At 43.5% G+C, this 19,162-nt stretch overlaps 3 protein-coding genes across 5 annotated transcripts; 2 read left to right on the top strand and 1 right to left on the bottom strand.

The window, feature by feature from the left end:
- Window positions 1–750: 750 nt before the first annotated feature.
- On the top strand, window positions 751–5,314 carry LOC130126289 (Krueppel-like factor 11). 2 transcript variants are annotated; one of them, XM_056295738.1, is made up of 4 exons: window positions 751–1,307; window positions 2,192–2,485; window positions 3,226–4,228; window positions 4,481–5,314. In XM_056295738.1, the coding sequence occupies exons 1-4, from the start codon at window positions 1,275–1,277 to the stop codon at window positions 4,780–4,782; spliced, it is 1,632 nt and encodes a 543-aa protein (XP_056151713.1). In that variant the 5' UTR covers window positions 751–1,274; the 3' UTR covers window positions 4,783–5,314. The 2 variants fall into 2 exon arrangements, with proteins under 2 accessions (XP_056151713.1, XP_056151714.1); XM_056295739.1 differs by lacking the exon at window positions 751–1,307 and adding an exon at window positions 1,803–2,020.
- Window positions 5,315–7,914: 2,600 nt separating this feature from the next.
- On the top strand, window positions 7,915–10,469 carry dnaaf2 (dynein axonemal assembly factor 2). The gene is made up of 2 exons (XM_056295388.1): window positions 7,915–9,567; window positions 9,724–10,469. The coding sequence occupies exons 1-2, from the start codon at window positions 7,915–7,917 to the stop codon at window positions 10,129–10,131; spliced, it is 2,061 nt and encodes a 686-aa protein (XP_056151363.1). The 3' UTR covers window positions 10,132–10,469.
- Window positions 10,470–13,630: 3,161 nt separating this feature from the next.
- lrr1 (leucine rich repeat protein 1) lies at window positions 13,631–17,890 on the bottom strand. Of its 2 annotated transcripts, XM_056296240.1 has the most exons (6): window positions 17,833–17,890; window positions 16,677–16,896; window positions 16,353–16,451; window positions 15,366–15,618; window positions 14,635–15,109; window positions 13,631–14,539 (listed from the first exon to the last, which is right to left on the bottom strand). In XM_056296240.1, the coding sequence occupies exons 1-6, from the start codon at window positions 17,865–17,867 to the stop codon at window positions 14,284–14,286; spliced, it is 1,338 nt and encodes a 445-aa protein (XP_056152215.1). In that variant the 5' UTR covers window positions 17,868–17,890; the 3' UTR covers window positions 13,631–14,283. The 2 variants fall into 2 exon arrangements, with proteins under 2 accessions (XP_056152215.1, XP_056152214.1); XM_056296239.1 differs by lacking the exon at window positions 17,833–17,890 and having other exon boundaries at window positions 16,677–17,157.
- Window positions 17,891–19,162: the final 1,272 nt, after the last annotated feature.

Below are 19,162 nucleotides of genomic sequence, written 5' to 3'. Positions count from 1 at the left end.
TCACCCTGCAGATGCGGCTGAAGTAAAGACAATAGTGTGGTGACCCACATCTATATAACGAGAGACATTCACCTAAGAGGACGGTGTACCTTTAAGGGAAGAGGCGAGGGGTCAGATAAGGCACTTCCGCTTCCGGTTCACAGTTCAGTGTCGTCGAATGTATGACATGCTAAGTTGGAGCTAGTAAACTATCTCGACTACGTCTACTCTCACGTCTCCTGTCTCGTTGTTTTCTAACTCCACATTGGTGACCCCGACGTGATCCACAATAGCCAAATTTGTCAAGTCAAGTTTTATTTGTACAGCCCAAAATCACAAGGTAGTCCAAAAGGGTTTTACAGTCAGTACAATATACAACAAAACACGGCAGTATACGGCATACACTGTAACCCCTCTATCCTTGGACCCTAGAGCCGAATAAGGAAAAACTCCACAAGGAAAGCTTGTCAGGAAAAATAAAATATGGGAGCAAAGTCAGGAAGAAAAACAGAGGAGAGATCCCACTTCCAGGACGGACACACATGCAATAGGTGTCAGATGCACAAAATAAACTAAAAATGAAAGAATCATAATGTAACATCACAGATCACACATAGAGTGAGGTAATGTAGGATACATACAGTTAATGCATAAGATTTAACAAATTTAAATGCACCGAGTTATACAATTATAAAGAGAGTGCAAGGCAAATTAAACGAATCTGTGACAATAGACGGGTTATTCATCCCATTATTTTCCTGAGAGAGGGAGAGAGTGAGAGAGAAGTTGTGCATGCAGCGACAGAAAAACACGAGCGAAAATCCGCGGTTTTTCCTCCATTCGGGACGGGGGTGGGGGGGCGACCTTTCGCCTAGTTCCAGCGGCCCTCGGTTCATCGGGTTTACCCTGACACTGCTGACTCCCACCGGCAGACACGCAGCCTGCTTCCTCCAACCGCCCGGCGAACACGCACTGCTCATGCGCCGTCTGCTCTCCAATTGGCCGGGGCCCTCCGACACACTCGACTCCCATTGGCGGCGTGTTGCCACCCGCTGGTGTGTGTTGTGAGTTTTGTTTTCCTTTCCCCCCCTTCCCATGTTTTACACACACAGCTGAGAGAAGAAGACCCAGTCACTGGAAGAACACACACACACACAAAATCCTCCGATTTCATCCCCTCTTCTCGTCAGCAACAAACAGGCACACACTGAGGGGGAAAAACCCGCCGTCTCTGTTGGTTCCACACTGGCATCGTATCGCATCACACTGCGTTATCTGTGGAGTTTTCCTGCTCGATGCCCGTAGAGATGGAGCAGTCTTCTCATGAGGTGAGTTTAACTTCAATGCATACATTCAGTTTAATGCAATGTCTTTGGGTCCGTTTGTTTTTGTTTTTGTTTTTCTCCGCCTTGGCTGCTCCATAAGTGAAATGACGATGCAGCGCTAGGTAACTCGCATTTCAACGTCTCCGTGCAGAATATTAAGAAGATGTGTTAAGAGGTTGAAATGGTGTGCTATTAACAATGTAGCCTCAAAAAAAAAAATCCAGAGTCTTGCTTAACGTAACTTAACGTGTTTATTTGATGAGAAGGAGACGTGTGTTGCATTCTGTGTCTTTTGCCCATCATTAATTTGCCGACGGTGGCGTTATTATGTTTAGATACTAAAGTGACTCGTTAGTATCATCAAGACGTAAATGGCATGTCTTTAGAATGACTGTGGCGCCTGAAAAAACACTGCTTGAATTGCCTTTGTGGCCGTGGAGGACCCGGTGACATGTTTTGTTTGTCATTAAGTTATGTATAAAAGTTCTCGTCTCGGATGCACGTCACTGGTCTATATTTGGAGGTGGGAGGTGTCTTGGCATCCAGCCAAAGGCAATGCATCTTGGGCTGGGGTGTAGTCTCAACACCCCCCTGTCTTCCTCTGTGCTTACTGGCAACACTGTGGTTTGGGCCAACGTCTCAAACCTCTTGAGCAGTGACTGAGCAGATAACTTCTTGAAAATATGGACTCATTTAACGGGAAGAAGAGAATGCCTGTATGTAATTTTTCCACGATCTGGGTCTGACATTTCAGTCTGACCATACATCCAGTGTCACCGCTGGTGTGCCCATTCATAGTTGTCCGACCTGACCGTCACAGTGCGACTTGCCTATCACCAAGTGCTCTCTGTTTGTCTGACTCTTCTTTCTCCTGTTGCATCTCTCAGGTTGACTGTATGGACCGAGGTGGGTCCAACTTGAAGAGGAGGAGGTGTGACAGTGAGCAGTCCATCTTCAGTGGAACCAGCGGCTGTTCCCCCAGTTTGGAGTACACAGATCTGGAAGCAGCTGAAGCCCTGGTTTGTATGAGCTCTTGGGGCCAGGGTCAGTTCCTCAGTTGCACTAGACCGAACCCCTACAAGGTCCGACCCCTCACGCCAGCTTCAGACTCCTGTGACTCCTGCCACCTTCCTCTAGAACTCCTAGAGGCCCCCAAGGACTTTGTGTCCCTCTCCTCCCTGGTAAGAGACTAAAATATCAACATAGAAAGCTATGGTACTAGTGTTTCTGCAACACAAGCTGTAACAGCAACACTGGTTTGAAAGAATATGAAATGTTTGTATCAAACAGTCAGAGCCACTGTTTCAAAGATAGGCTTAAATAAATGCCCTCACCCTCGTTTTCCTACCAATATTTGGAGTAGGGGACACTGACACCACTGTGAGCTCACCTGTTTGCAAGCCATAAGGCTCAGTGACTGCTGTTTAAAAAGCAAACATAATTGGGAGACCTCAGCTTTGCCATGGAAACCCCATGTCCTTGAAGCTCTAAAAGATTCAAATATTGCTCACCCTATGGTTTGTTAGTGTGTTTGTTGAAAACTTAAGTTTGCCGGTTTATGATGGGGGCCTGGAAGGGTGAAAGGCACTACATTGAGATAAGGTCACGTACAGTAAAGTGGTCTGAACTTCACCCAAGGCTCCTCTTCTCAGCTGCAGGGTTATAAAAATCATGGTTTACAGCTCAAAGTGGTCATTAGCATTAAATGAATCTGCTTGCCTGCCAGGATTCTTATCTCTACAAAATATCATCCCTCATAAAGTCAGAGTGACCCCCCCCCCCCAGTTAGCGGTTTTTGTAATGCAGTTTGGTATTCTTTTACTGCTTTAACAGTTCCATCCATTCATTATCTGTTATGTTTTTATATTAACGTGTCATATTTATCTTATAGTTATACATTTTCTCTCCCTGTTCTCCACAGTGTATGACTCCCCCTCACAGCCCCAGTTTCACTGAGTCCTCTACCACCAGCTCTGCCCTCCAATCCTCTGTGTGCAGGCCCAGTTCTTGCCCAGCTGTGTCCCCACTATCCAGTGGCATTGGGGTACATCGACCCGCCTTGCCCCCCATCAGCAAAAAGGCTCCTTCTCCCCTCCCTCCATCACAGCCTTGTAGAGCCATGGTGACCAGTGTCATCCGCCACACTGCAGACAGCACCCCCTGCCAGCACCACATTCCAGTGGCCCCCAGTCCAGAGAGACGTAGAGACACAGTAAAAGACGCAACGTTCTGCAAACAGCAGCAGCAGAACCTAGAACATATTGTAAATGTTGTAAAGACTGAGCAGATAACCACACTCCCACCTCTTCTTGTCCCTTTCACACCCACATCGTCAGCCTCAAAGCCTGAGCAGCAGGCTAATCACTCAAAATCCTGCATGGACAGCTCTGCCCCCAGCTCCATTGATGCCCCTTCACAAAACAGCCTATCCTCTCCACCTACTCCCACGGCCCTTTCCCCAACTCCAGTCACCAGCCCTCAAATCATCTGCCAGATGTTCCCTGTTAGTGGCCAATCTGGCATAATTTCAGCCTTTATCCCCAGTGCAATACAGACCTCCAGTACTGGGATGAGGACCACCACCACACCCATCCTCCCCCAACCTTCATCCCCCAATGCTGCCCCTGTGCAGCCGCCCCTTATCATGGGCTCACCGATGCCTCATGGAACGGTAATGCTGGTTCTCCCTCAGCCCTCTGTCTCTCAGGCTTCACATTGCCCACAGACTGTCATGACTCTGGGCAATACCAAGCTGCTACCTCTGGCCCCAGCCCCGGTTTATGTACCAGCAGGGCCCTCTGGCACTGCAACTGCCTGTAAGATGGACTTCTCCCGCAGGAGAAATTATGTTTGTAACTTCCCAGGCTGTAGGAAGACGTACTTCAAAAGCTCCCACCTCAAAGCACATCTTCGAACACACACAGGTGAGAATTTACAATATAGTGCATTGCTTTGTTACAATGGTGAATGTAAGTAGTTGATACCAAAACGGAGCATGACTAATACAGATGATTTTTAATTCCTACTGGTACAGCACTTTTTCCTGGACTTGTTGTTCTCAGTTGGAAGAGATTGACCTCATTCTTATGTCTCAGGAGAGGCGTGACAAGTGTTTTTTGTTTGTGAGTGGATAATGACTCACTTGTTGACTCCCTCTTTCTCTCACGCTTTTTTAGGTGAGAAGCCTTTCAGCTGCAGCTGGGACGGCTGCGACAAGCGGTTTGCCCGTTCAGATGAGCTCTCACGTCACAGACGAACACACACCGGTGAGAAGAAGTTTGTGTGTCCAGTGTGCGACCGGCGATTCATGCGTAGTGACCACCTGACTAAACATGCCCGGCGTCACATGACCACCAAAAAAATTCCCTCTTGGCAGGCCGAGGTGCGCAGCCTAAACAAAATGGCTGCCGGCAAGACGCCTTCTTTGAAACCTGGCCTTACCACCCTCAGCATGCTGGTACCTGCTGCCCCAAACTAGTCAATGAGCTTTTACCCAGTCACCCAACCTACTTCTAAACTACCACAGGGACATAGGAAGCAGACAAGCACAAAAGGCTGCTGCTATTTTACTCATGGAAATAAATTTTAAAAAATGCACTGGACTCTCCATTATTCTTTACTGCTCATTTGTACGTTTAACTTTGAGAAAAGTAATTTTTGTTTACTTTTATATAATTTCAGAAATGTATGCACTCTTTTGCCAAAGTCTTTGTATGAAGTTTGTCTTACACATTTCACCTCCAGATCCCCAAATATTCTCCTTTTATTGTATTGCTATTTGTTATACATCTATGTGAATGTATTGTACGTTGTGCTATGACATGCATTTGTTAAATTTGGGAAAATGCTAAACATGCAAAACAATGTAAAAATGGATATTAATCATTGATACTATGATTATACCATTATGCCTAACTTTTCATATTATTTAATACTTATTTGTAATAAAAAAAGGCTACAAATGAATCTTATGAAGTCCACCTCACTGATGCCTCGTGGCTTTGATTTGACCTTTCCAATAAGGACATCTAATCCAGGAAAACTGTGTTAGATCATCAGCATATGGGATCCTGGTTTAGTCAGCACTACTCAGTCATCTCTCACAGAAAGTGGGTTCAGTTACCTTTCCACATCCTGTTTGTATAGCATGTGACTCACACAATCCCTCCCTCTTAGGACCAGCTGAGGCACACACGTCCTGCAGAATGTGCTAACTGGGCTCTGGGTGGCTTCCTGCCGCCTGAATGATTTTAATGGGGCCAATAGTGGACACTATGTCCCAATCATTTGTCCTTGGCTGATTCATTTAATGAGGAGTCACCATATACGAGAAGGAGCCGAGTAATTTTTTTTTTAATTCTGTTTTTTGCCCTGTGAGAGGAAGAAGTTTCTTTTCTAGTCTAGTCCCAAATCAAACCAGATGAGAATTCGGGAGGGAGAAAGAAGACTGAGTCAGTTTTATATAATGGAGAAAATCATTAAAATTTATGTAAATAGTGATATGATCTAGGGTAGTTTATATTAGAAGACACAAACTGTTCACTTCTATTAAAAGTTTGGTAACGTACACAGAGAGAACCCAAGACTTTTTTAGGCCACCTTAGATTTCACCTTCCACCTTATGCATGCTCTGCAACAGAACGGACGGAGAGCACATACACACAGCACTTTAATTTACACATTACCTGAGTGAGGTGGGGGTAATTATATGGAGAACCTGTGATTAGAGCCAGCAGCTATTATGGGGCATTAATTAGGTTCTCTGTGAACTGTGTCTGGGGCACCCGAATGAGGCTTTCAGAGTTAACTGGCAAATCTATCAGTCCTAAATCCCCGAATTGATTCAATGCCTTTTTCCATCAACTTAAATGCAACTTCGATGTACTGTTTTCTCAGTGGATATGAGCTATGATCAGGCCCGAATCATCAATTTACAGACCCCTGGGCATAAATGTTTGATGGGGCCCTAGACCACCTGGTTTGTTGGTCAGGCTTTTTTTTTTTTTTATGGAGAGGACTATAGGTTGTCCTCACACACACGTGCACACTGTCTCTTTCCTCCTTGCTGTCTCTGCTGTTCTTCTCTGCTCTTCAGGGGCTGTCTCTGTGTCTTGTCTGTCTGTCTCTCCTCTCCACTTCTCCTCTCTCCAGTTGCCCTTAGAAAGAATTCCTCCTGGCTTTCCTATTAGCAAACTCAGTCACAACTTCATCAACGTCCAAGTTCCTGACAAGTTCAGATTCGACAGCCATCAGTGACAATGTACTGAGGCGCTGTTGCGTTTGCGGTGTTCTGAGTTCATTTTTAATTCTTGCCATTTGTGAAAATGATCTTTCTCCTTCGCAGTTTGTAATCAGCAGAGTCAAAAAATACGTAGGGCTACAAACGCGTTGGGGAAAGTTGAATGCAGACCATGTTTCAAGAGCACTTGCAGATGTTTTTGAGGACAGTTGTGAGCCTGTTCACTCTGTACGAGGCATCTGAATTGGATAATTTCATGTAAATTCTGATCTAAATCAGAAGGGTACGAATCACAGAGTGCATCAGCCTGACTACTACTACTACTACTACTTTTGGCTGCTCCCGTTAGGTGCATCAGCCAGACTAACTTGTCAATAATGACACTAAACGTTTCTACCTGGTATCGCTCCCGGCCTTTCAGTTTTACTTCGTGCTCTGTAGACTCTTAAATGTCTTAAAACGCTTTGCGCTTCTTTGGGCGGGGTCAGATCAAATGTAATGTAATATGGACTATTGAGCAAATATATCATTCTGTTTAGGTAAAAAAAAGTGACCTGAAATTTAAGAATTTTTTTTCTGCTTGGACCCTCAAGTGTGCGTGGACCCCGTGTTCATAATGCCCATTGGATAATCCGGTCCAGGCTATGATGCGACACACACACACACACACACGTACACGCGCACACACACCGAGCAACAGCAGCTTTACTGTAGGAAGAGGATGACCTGCTGGGGGTGCGACCAATCAGCTCTCTAGTTGACGACCCGCCTCTTTGCCTTACTGACCGACATTCTCTCTGGCAATGTGCCATTTGCGCAGTGGTAAACAGCGACACCTTGTGGGAAATATCAACTACGCAGTATCATGCCAGGACATGTTTTTGTTTAACTATAAAAAAAGTTCTGTTGTATGTCCTTTTTCGCCATGGTACAGGCTTCAGTTTTACTCGGATGATATTTTTCTCTTTAATGTGTTTTGTTTAAGTTTACTAAATGATGCAATGCAATTAACTCGAAAACTTTACACAAAAGAGAACGAAATGAACGTGTCATGCGTTTACAATATCTTCAACATGAGTGGATTTTTAATCTTTTTTTTTTTTGCTTGCGTCTTCTGTACTCTGAAGCTTTTCCTGGTTGCTGAGGGTCCATCTTGTTACCATGGTTACGTCAACACAACTACACCGTGAAACGAAGCGACTGGCGTTGTTGTTGACTGGGACTTGCCACCTGGCCCTAAACAAGTGAAAATAAGCAATCAACGAATGGCAAAAACCAGCCTAAAACAATTCGTGTGCTAAACGTGTACGCTGTCTTCGACATTTCGGCATTAACGTCGCAGAAGTAGGCCAAATTATACTGTTCACCGGCATGGAGGCTAGAGAAAAACTGAAGGATCTGAACATGACGGCGGATGAGGTAGAAAGATTCACGAAGGCTTTCAAAGATGAGACGTTCAGGGGGATGCTGCTGGATTACGCCAAAGAAGTGTCGGATCCTGAAAATAAGAAAAAATACGAAAAGGAGATAAAACAGTTGGAGGAAGGGAAAGGAAACAGCGTTGATTTCATCCACCCGGAACCATTTAGAGCGCTGCGGACGAGCCTGAACGGGGAGCAGAAGTGCTTCATTAACATCTGTGCCAACGGGAAAGTTGGTAAGCCTGAGTTTAATTGGGGGGTGTCCGAGGATGGTAGCAGGGGGCAGCACTGGTCCCTGCCCCACAGTTTGCACCCCGGAAGACCAAACAGAGATCGAAAGGGCAACAGTTTCATGATCTTTGATGTTATTTTCCATCCTGACACACTTCACATAGCAAGCAAGAACAAGAGGTTCATGGACATGGTGGACGACACAGCCATTCAGGGAATCCAGGGATGTTTCAAAGTTATTCTGGACAAAAATAATGTGAGAGAGTTGTCCATCAAATATAAAGGGACCCCACAACCTTGTGTGATTCGAAAACCGATCCCTGGCTACAAAGCTAAGGAGCCCTCAGCAGAGCCTGACCCTCTCGCTTACCCTTACCCTGATGAGCAAAGCTTTAGCTCAACCGCAAAATCTGAGCTGAAAGAAGTTCCTAGAGACAAGAACAGTGGTGACAAACCCTTGACCTTCAAGGTGGAGCTACAGAAACCCAAAGAGCCAACAGTACCAAACTACACACTGAAACACCGATCTTTCATTGACCTGCAGGACTTTAGATGTTCAAGAGACTCGGCCCAGAGCCCAAGACCTAAAGAGATAGTTGTCACCATTGACATGCCACTTCTCAAGACAGCCAGGGACACTACTGTAGAAGTCAAGGGGAAAAGCCTGTGGCTGGAATCAATAAAACCAGCCTACAGACTAGAGGTGCCCTTAGCATACCCTGTGGATGAGGATAAAGGACAGGCAAAGTTCAACAAACAAAAAGGACAGCTGACCATCACGCTGCCGGTTCTTCCTTCAAAGGATGCTTTAGATTTCGTCAAGGGTCTCACTCAGATTGTTGGCAACAATGAGAAGGAGGAGGAGGAGGAAAATGGAGGGACCATAGAGAAACTGAGGGACCATAAAAGGGAAGATGGTCTATGTGAAGAGGAGGATGAAAATCATGTGGAGGATGAGAACTGGAAAGAGCAGAATATAGAAGGTGAGAAAATTGAGGAGGAAAAAAGTGGGCAAGGAGAAACCAACAAATGGGAAGAGAGACGTGACAAAGCAGCACAGGCAGAGGGTTCCTGTGCAACAAGTTTCCCAGTGGGGACTGTTGTCCCACAGATAAACCTGTCCGCTGAAGAGAACGAGTTAGAACCTGTTGATAATAGCATGACCTCACATTACACTGAAGACAAATCCATCTCAGCCTTAGAAAATAACATGGAGTTAGCTAAACTCTTCAGATGCATTGGAGAAGAGGAGGGAGGAGGTTCAGAAAACGTTTCTATATCAAGTCCCCAGATAAAGACTTCAGAGCTGAATGGAGATGCTGGAATGACTGCAGAGAATGATGATTATTCAAATAAGAATCTGAATAAGAAGGTGAGAGATTGTGATATTGATGTGGGCTATAGACTTTAAACAAGGAAAAAAAGACAACAGCAAATTCTTGTAGCCTAGCTACAATGCCAAGGCTACAAAATATGTTAATGCAAAGTTGTACTAATCTTTTTTTTTCTTCTTTTATGTTTGTTCTAGATGGAGTTGGACGCCTCACCTCTGAATCAAATATACTGTGAAAACTCCCAAACCCCCACAGCTTTGGCAGTCATGGTACCTGGCCCAAACAGCAACCCGTGTAAAGATGGCAGCATGCCACAGCGGATCACAGAGATTAGAGACACACCTGAGCTACATGAAGGCAGAGAGAACACCCACCCCACTACGGAAGTTACCATAGGCCTAGGGGCAGGTGTGGAGAAGGAGGACATGGATGAAGATGACTTGCAGGTGGAGCAGACCTTCGCAATGGAAGACCACAATGAGAAGCCACTTCCAGTCTTGCTGAGGGAGATCGATGAGAACGGGGAGGAGACGGTCATCTGTGATCATTCCACACGTGCTGGGTTCGCCTTCCAAAACTCCCTGCTGTATGAACTGGACTGATTTGTACTGTATCCGAGAGCAGATTTTGGTACCTCAAAAGCAATTGCTTGAGAGGCAGTAAGTATTTTGCTTTAGTTAAAAGAATGTGATGCATATTTATGATCGACAGCAAGTTGTGCGCAAATTCCACAGATGTGAATGCAAGTCATGTCTGCTATGGCTGAGGGTATTTATTCACCCCCCTTCACATGTGCAGCTTGTTCAGTAAATATGATCCATTTGAGCATCACAAGATGGAGACGATGCTCTGGAAAAGTCAATGTTGAGACCTAGGAGCATTTCCGGAGATGTTCAATACCGGTGCAAGTGAGAATAAAGCCTCATTTATTAATCTTTTTTCAATTCACAGTAATTCAGCAAAGATACCAAAAAACAGTAACATGACATTAAGACAGTTTTTAATCAAACATTTAGATTCAGGTACAATAAATAGATAATATACACTGAAATAAAGAAAATAAATGAATACATTACAGCGTGGCGGATATCTGTTGTTCAATTTTGTACAGATTTAAGCCTAATCAAGTAACTGACATTATTTAGAATAGCCTCAGTTTTAATAGCTTTAGCACTCTTAATTTAGAAGACAGATTCCCTGGATATCGATTCTGCACAGAAAATATAATTGTTTGGTTAAACTTTTGACTTACCTTTGATTTATGGACATGGAGACACAAGATTTTAGTGACTTAATGTACGTATACTTGAAAGACAGTATTACGATAGGAATGAAACCATATATTCAATTAGTTATCAATTTGCTATATGTTTGGAAAATGAACATAGAGATCATAGAAACAATAATTAAAATAGAAGCATATATATGGATTTACTTGAAATATGTTTATTATAGTTGTGAGAAAACAGCCCATGGGGAGAGTTTGACTTTGTCTAGAAAGATTCAGGCCAGACTTCGTTTAGGCAGGTTTGATGTGGGGAATGATCGTCTCCATCAAGCATGCTGACCCTGATTAATAGTAGGGCCTTCTCTTCCATATAGTTTATCATCACTTCTTGATTCCTTCAAGGAATCAAACAGAATCTGTCATAAGTCGAATCACACATCTGAATATTTCACAACCTTGAGAAACTCACTTCCTTGAATGTTTGCCATTAATGTAACAGAAATGTATGCAATTAAGGGGATTACCATTCCTGTCTATTAAGTCTGCATACTCATTCCTTCATAAACAAGGTTTTACATACTGTTTTTTTCCCCTCTCCAATTAATGTTACTGTGGGGAGAGAAATCATGGTTAATTTACCAAGCTTCGTTTTCTTGTTTTTTTTTTGGAAAACAAATATTTTCTGCCTGCAGAATATTGGCTAATTGGCCGTGCTACATGACAGATGGCCCGAGTGACTGTAAACATTTGCACTGTATACCCAGCAGTGCTTCATAATGGTGACTGTGTTGTGTGTGTACTTTTCAAAATCTTGGCAAGACGGAGGTGAGGAAATCATCCTGAGCATTGCAGCTAGCTGAAACCACACATATTGTACTTACCTTCACCAGTTGAGCTAGGTCTAAAATTTCATTGGTGAGGTGGCTGGAATGCCCGACACAACAACTAATGGCATTTTTTATTTTTTTGCTTCACAGCTGTGTTAACATTTGCTTCGTATGCCCCATAGTTAAGTCTATGACACGCAGCTGTGTCATAGACTTAACAGAACTTAGCCTCCTGGCTTCACTAGGGCCTGCACGAGCAGGAAGCCATGCACCGAGACAGATCACCTTATCTGTTGCATTTAAAGCACGTGCAGCTCAAATGGACAGTGCTCTAGCTAATCCCTTGGCAACTTTGCGTAAAACCGCCAATCTAGAGGACCAGGATTGTGAGCCACGTTAGACTCTGTAATTTTCCCTATCTCTGCCCACATGTGGTGTGGGCTATGTCCTAAGACGTTCTGTTTCTGAACACAGTTAAGGCTGGCCCAGACTCTTCTTCCAGACTCAATCACAAATGACCTGATAGGTCTGGTAGTGGTGCCAGGTAAGATTTTCCATTCAGGTTCACAAGATGTTTCGGACAGAGCAAAACACTCAAATGCATCCAGGGAGGAATTCAGAGACTCATCAAAAATCAGGCCTCAGCTCAGCCTTAACCCAAACAGGCCTCAGGTATGAAGGCAAGCCACAACAACAAACCTGTACAGGGGCCAGTCACCATGTTTTCCACCCCACTCCCAACACTTTTGGGCAAGCCGGGAGCGAGTCGTCAGATCCAGGGGTAATGGCTACTGTATTTTATGGGTACAACCTCCATCACCCTATTCTCGAGTTCATTTGAAAATTGTCCAGAACCCAAGACTAAGGCGCTCTTGTAGACCATCTATCCATGAGGAGTGAGACAAGTTCAAGACAAGAGGAAGCGCTGAGTCTTACTCCCTCATTTTATTCTGTATTCTGCCAACGCCATGGGCATATTTTTGCTATATGGTCTAGAGAATAGGAGTGAAAAGGCTCATGTGTATCAATGTAAAACCATAGTGATAGTCATCCTGTATTCAGTGATGAATTTGTGATTTCTTTCCAACCCAACACTACACAGGTTATTTTACTAATTAACACTAAAACTAGGAAGGGAAGGAATAAACTCAGCTGGTGATGTTGGGTTGCAAAAAAACTTGCATACACAACTCTTCATAGTACAGGGGTCACTGGTGTAATCAGCTGTTATATAAATAACATACCTTGCAGAGGAACAAGTACCCATCTTGTTTTATTTCAGCCCTTTATATAGGAGGGTTAATCGACAGTCTTGAATCATGCATACAGCTAGGACAACCCATATATGTAAATATAAAGCTAAGTTAAGGTACTATCAATGTACAGGTTCACAGTGGTTGTCTAAAACACTTTGCAAGTATGCCATTCCAGTTGAAATAGGCTGCTGGGTCTTCCTTGAGGTGACATGATGGGGATGGGCATCCCATCAATGGCAGCAGCACACAGAATAATCTGCTCAGCAATGCCACGTTTTTTTTTCAATTTCCTTTGTGTCAATATCCTTAAGAAATAATTGTTCAGACCTGATACTCTAGTTCAACCGCAGAAATAGCATGTGACTTGCGCTTCATTTGAGAACATTGCAGTGTCATCAGCTAGTTGGGCAATTTTTATCACTTTGTTGTTCCAGCTTACACAGCACCATCATAACATGATGTTCGAGTGCACTTGTGACCAGTTGTTGCCCATCTGCTTTGCTAATGCTCTTGCGTTGCACGTTTTAGTAAATCAACTGCTAGATGCCAGAGCAGAGGCAAGACCCACTGAAAAACTTGGAAAAAACGAAACAGACTTTACATGTACAGACGCATGTAGACTGAGTGCAAATAAAGCACTATGAAATGAAAAATACTCGGAAAGATATTGTTTTTGCACTAACTACATTTCCTTTTGTATTCAGTGCAATTCCTTTTCAATTCCAGGTGTAAAAATGCCTCACACATTCTCAAACATTTTAATATTCACATGCAGACAATTATGGACAAGCACAAGTATGTTCAATTTATTAAGATTTTCAGGTATTTATAAAACATTGACTGTCAAAACAGTAAAAACTGACCCCTTTTTCTATTTGGTAAGCCAAGAGGAATATGAAATATGTATCTCCAACTTTACTTGGTCTTCACTTACATCATAGGACTCTGAGGTAGGGGCGCTGTCATTTTGCAACATGAGGAACAATACAATTATTAACAGAGGATGAATGAAATTAAACAAGAGTGTACACAATTTAGCAAAAGCATAGTACAGCCAAAATGCCAGTGTTATAGTCATTGCTGCATTGTTTATCTGCATACTAAAAGAAGAAAGAAGCTGCCAACACTTGCCATTTATCCCCTTCTTTGAAATGAGGGATGTGCATTAAATGTCGAAACTGAGTTAAACATGCAGCTTAAAGTGCTTTATATAACAACGTTCTTAAGAGTCAATACTGTTCCAAAAACCCAGCACCACTGCACCGAAGTTATGTACCGCTGCAAATTCTTTTTTTCAGTCTTCTATCGAGTAACCACCTACCCCACAACTATGTCTTGTGAAACATAGTGTAACTGTAACAACATTCAGAAGTTTACAGCTTAACTCAATCTGGAACAAGGCTATTGTGATTTCCACTTGCCAAAATAAGAGTCTGCTGTCTCTCATCTAACTCCTCCCTGGAGGGATTTGTCCAGGAACACAGAGTAGCAGGAGAGGGAACAGAAGTATTGTTGTACTGGGGCATGTGTGCCTCCCATGTCATCCACCAGGACCACTGTGTGAGAGACCTGGTGCAGGTTCATTCTCACCGTTGTCTTGATGTAAAAGTTGATGCAGAAATAGCCGCAGTTGCACCTCTTTGCCATTTCCAGGTCGCAACATAAGTGAGCAGGGATGAGGTGAGGTCCGTATGATTTCCTATATGGTAAGGAAATTAACAGGATTTAGAAACCACAGTGTGGATGAAAAAAATATAGCACCAGCTTAGGGTATTGAGCATGCTTAATTCTAACCTGAGGTTGACCACAGTCCTGGCAGCTATCTCCTGAAGTGGGAGGGGGAATGTGAGGTGGACGGAGTGGTCCAGGGGATTGGGCTGGGTGAAGGGGTTCCCAAACAGGTCCAAGTTCTCCAGGCTCAACTTACGGAAGTCGCTGGGTAGCACGGCCAGATGGTTATGCGCTGCCGACAGGAACCTCAACTTTGAGAGGCGGCCAACGCTGAGGGGAAGCCAGACAAGCTTATTCTCATCCAACTTGAGGTTGATCAGCTCCCGAAGCTGGCAGAACTGTGAGGGAAGGCGTTGTAGTCGATTTTGGCTGAGGTCTAAGTGTTGGAGGGTCTGCTGCAGCGAGGACAGGCAGAGGGCCTCGCTGAAGCTCTCCAGGTGATTGTTGTGGAGGACAAGTTCAGCCAGGCAGCTGAGATCACCAATTGTGGCAGGGAGCTTCTTAATGTGGTTGTTACTGAGGTCAAGCTTGCGGAGAGCTTTCACAAAGAAAAATGTGGATTTTTTCTAAAGTGAACCAGAAATAACTTAACTTCTATTCATGCATCCATGATTTTAACAATACAACTAGTACAATGAAAGAGCCATGGTGCAATGACAGAAACTGCTATAAAGAAGTGAAACAGAACGCAGACAAAATGTGTAAATCAAGCACAATAAAACTAAGGCAATATCAAGAAAGGATGCTTTTGTTTCATGATAAAACTTTCATGCTGCCTACTGCATATACTCTACCTTTAAGGGACAGCATTCGCATGTCAACACGTGACAACTTGCAATAGGACACCTGGAGGTGTTCCAGAGAATACGGGAAGTTGGAGGTGAGTGGGTAGTCTTTCTTGGAAACAATAGTGAGTTTTTTCTTAGGTTTTTCCACATCCTTGGCCTTAACAGCAGTGAGCGTGGAGAGAGGAAGGCTGCTTGCATCACTTCCTCTATCTGCCAAACGAACCAAACTGAGGAAGCTCTTCAAGCTATTGACATGAGCCTAAAACAACAAAGATTTAAAGAGCATCATTTATAGAGAGCTGCACTGTGCTGGTAATTTTCCAAGATGGTGGTGAAGGGGTGTGGAGAGACAAAAAGTATGTCACAAAAGACATAGGACATGAATCACTTTACCAGGCTGCCTTACAAAGCCAACCTAAATTCACTTGCCTGAAATATCTTGACACATTTTCCATGTCCTATGTATGAATATGAACTGAGCTTGAGAGAATGCTGTAGGGAAGGATATTTTGTGTGGCTCATAATAGAAAGTAGGTATACAGCATTTTTCACTTATCCCTCAAAGTAAGAATAATTCATTTAATTGTTTGCCTGTCTGTCTCACTGTTTGTCAGTCATTCAGTACACGGTGTGTGTGTGTGTGTGTGTGTGTGTGTGTGTGTGTGTGTTGTTGTCAACTGATGGGTTGAGCTCTGCTCAATATCCACGTTAAAGGTCACCACTGCCTCAAAACAAATAGGGGGAGTTCCTTGCAAACAGTGATGCTCTTCTGGTGTCCATTCCAGTCTACCCTGCATAGCTCGTCTTTACAATAACCATAAAAAATTGAATGCCGTTCTCTAAACACAACCTAAATGTGAAGTTGCTACATGATAAATGTGAAAATGTCCCTTCATTAGGTGCTCATACAATCATCCTTTGCTATGAACCCGATGGGCTTTCACACAAATATCCATCAGAGCTACAACATTCACATTCTCTTCGCTCTTGTACCTTGCTCAGACATATGTCAACGGCAGGCTCCTTTAGCCTCACAGTGGCCTTGCCCTCCTCTACGAACGACGTGAAGAACCTCTCTATGTTGTCTCTCAACTGCAAGGGAAAGCCGGTGACATTAGCGTTCAACGTTTAAAAAAAATCACAACTACAGGGAGCGTGCATCTTACCTCCTTTCCAAGAACTGATTCAACATTTCGACAAGACAGGAGGAACCACATAGTCAACGTGATTGAACTTGGACCCCCCCCCCAAAAAAATCAACAGATTGGACGTCTTGAGACACACATGGGACATGACATGAACTTGCACGTTATGTACCTTGTACTTTGACCCCGCTCGGTCCTTTGCGGTGCAGATCATCATGTAGATGCTGCTGCGTGGCTTAACCACTCCAAGCGAGAGCACGGCCCTTGCGCCCTTCCCTCGATTCTTCATGCCGAAGGTGGGAAGCATCCGATTCACCACCTCGACGTCGCAATGCAACTTCATCTCAGCGAAAAACAAATACTGAAACTCATATAGCGAACTGTGGTAAAATCTGCGGAGAGAAAGGCATGGCAAACACAATGACAAGTTGTTAAAACTGGAGCTCCGGCGGGACCTTGACGCGGCCGGAAACGTTACCATGAATAACAACAGAGCAGCACAGACCAGTCCGCTCTGGAGAAATGGGACTGCATTTTGGCTTGCCGTCGGAAAAAGCAACAAAGAATCGAACTGTGTGTTTTAAAGCGGTGAAAACTAAGCTCATCCACTTTAAATCCGTCCAACATGAGTTTAAAACCACGACTACTCCAGTTTGTTATATCGGTTGGTCGATAACGGCGTTCCGCGCTAAGGAAGTGACGTTATAGAGCGCTTGGTCACATAGTCCAAAGCAGACCGATAGAATCTGCGGGGCGAACATCTGGGAACGATGGCGGACTGTCAGGTATAACATAGGCCGTGTTGCTACACCGCCCCAACGTGCTACGAGGGTTTTAAAATTAAATACAATTCGATTACCGCGGTCCAAGTTAACATGAACTTTTCTTTTTCTTTTATAAGAATCATTTGACTCCGGTTTAGCGGATCTCAATGTATTTACGTCGAATAACAGCACAACAATCTTCAGGAATATATACGAGGAATGACTATATACAGGCGAAACAGGAAGGCAAATAGTGCAATGGTGCATAGTGCAAAGATGCTGGAATAAATAAATGTCCACTTATCTCATGTAGGGCAGGTTACCCTGCATGAGATAAGTGGACATGACAGAAAATGCAGTATATACAGCGTGCCTAGATTTATCATAACAATGTTAAGCGTTCATCAGAGTGACAGCCTGACAGTTTTAAATCTGATGATTTATCTCGTAACTATCTATATTAACCATTATGTTTTGGAAATCATTACAGCATGTTTATTAGATCATCATGCGAGAATCACGGCAACAGATTCCGATGTAGCTAATTAAAACCAAAGAACTTACTTTGAGAAGAAGTGAAAGCTAATTACTGGTTCCATACCAACACCCGCGCGCAGCAGCCTCTGCCATTTCGAACTGACGGCGACTACCGTGTTATCGAAGAACTTCATGATGCCAGAAAACGTCCCGCCTACAAAGCGCCGTACAAAAACAAAACAACATTCTTTCTATTCTGTTGTCATACATTTAATGCCTCTACCGAAATGGCACGTGTTGAACAATGAAGAAATGTTTTAAATATGCATATTATTATAACTATTGTAACTGGTTAAGTTTCTTGCCCGGTGCGGGATTCGATACGAGGTGTACTACACCAGTGGTTCTCAACTTTTATTGGGGTCCTGGACCCCCTGCGTATTTTTGATCTACCCTGAGGACCCCTCCACCTGATCTTGGGGGAGGGGGGTTGCAATTTGATAGAAACAGTAGAAACAGCATTTTAAATTGCATTATAGCATTTATTCACTCTTTGGGGCAAAAATAAGAGCTTTCAGTTGTAACTTAGATATAGTTAACAAAACAGAATTCTTATGCAGTAACTTTCAGATGTATGTAACAAAACAGAATATGTATTCAGTAACTTTCAGATACATGTAACAAAACAGAATATGTATTCAGTAACTTTCAGATATATGTAACAACAGAATTTTTATGCAGTAACTTTTAACAATGCAAACGGGAGCGAGATCTCTTATTGAAATACAATAAATTACACCTGTGAAACAGATGTAATTAGAGAAAAAAGTCATGTTACCCTTTATAGTTTAGGTAGATAAAGGTCTCAGTCACATTTGAGTAAAATAATCCTATTTCTATAAATGTCATAGGATCTTTTTTTTAAAGATATTTTATTTTCACGGACCCCTTGCAATTACATCACGGACCACTAGGGGTCCGCGGACCCCCGGTTGAGAAACACTGTACTACACCACAAGGCGACATCACTAACCGCTCGGCTAAAGGGTCAGACCCGTTAGCTAGGGACTAACGTGTCTTATTAGTAGTTTACACTATTTACTTATTTATTAAATTTATGAAAGAACCAAAGCAAATGAATGCAAATGTAAAACATTCATTCAGAATTTAATTTATTAAACAACAAAAACGTTCAAATCATGCGTTCAGTGTCACGTATCAGGAAAGAAACCAAAAGCAGACGGGACAACCAGGTAAGGGAAGAATCAAGTCTTTATTGAAGTGACCGATCTCAGGGGTAGAGCAGGAGTTGGCAGGTAGACAGGCAGGCAGAAGTCCATGAAAGGCGACGTTCCAGCGAAGACTGGTTCACAGTGGAGGCTTTTTAAGGGTGATGGCGATCGCTTTGATGTCAAGG

Source organism: Lampris incognitus, chromosome 16, assembly GCF_029633865.1.
Source record: "Lampris incognitus isolate fLamInc1 chromosome 16, fLamInc1.hap2, whole genome shotgun sequence".
NCBI lineage: Eukaryota > Metazoa > Chordata > Actinopteri > Lampriformes > Lampridae > Lampris > Lampris incognitus.
The sequence above is the reverse complement of the archived record's forward strand: the minus strand, read 5'-3'. Positions and strand labels throughout refer to the sequence as shown.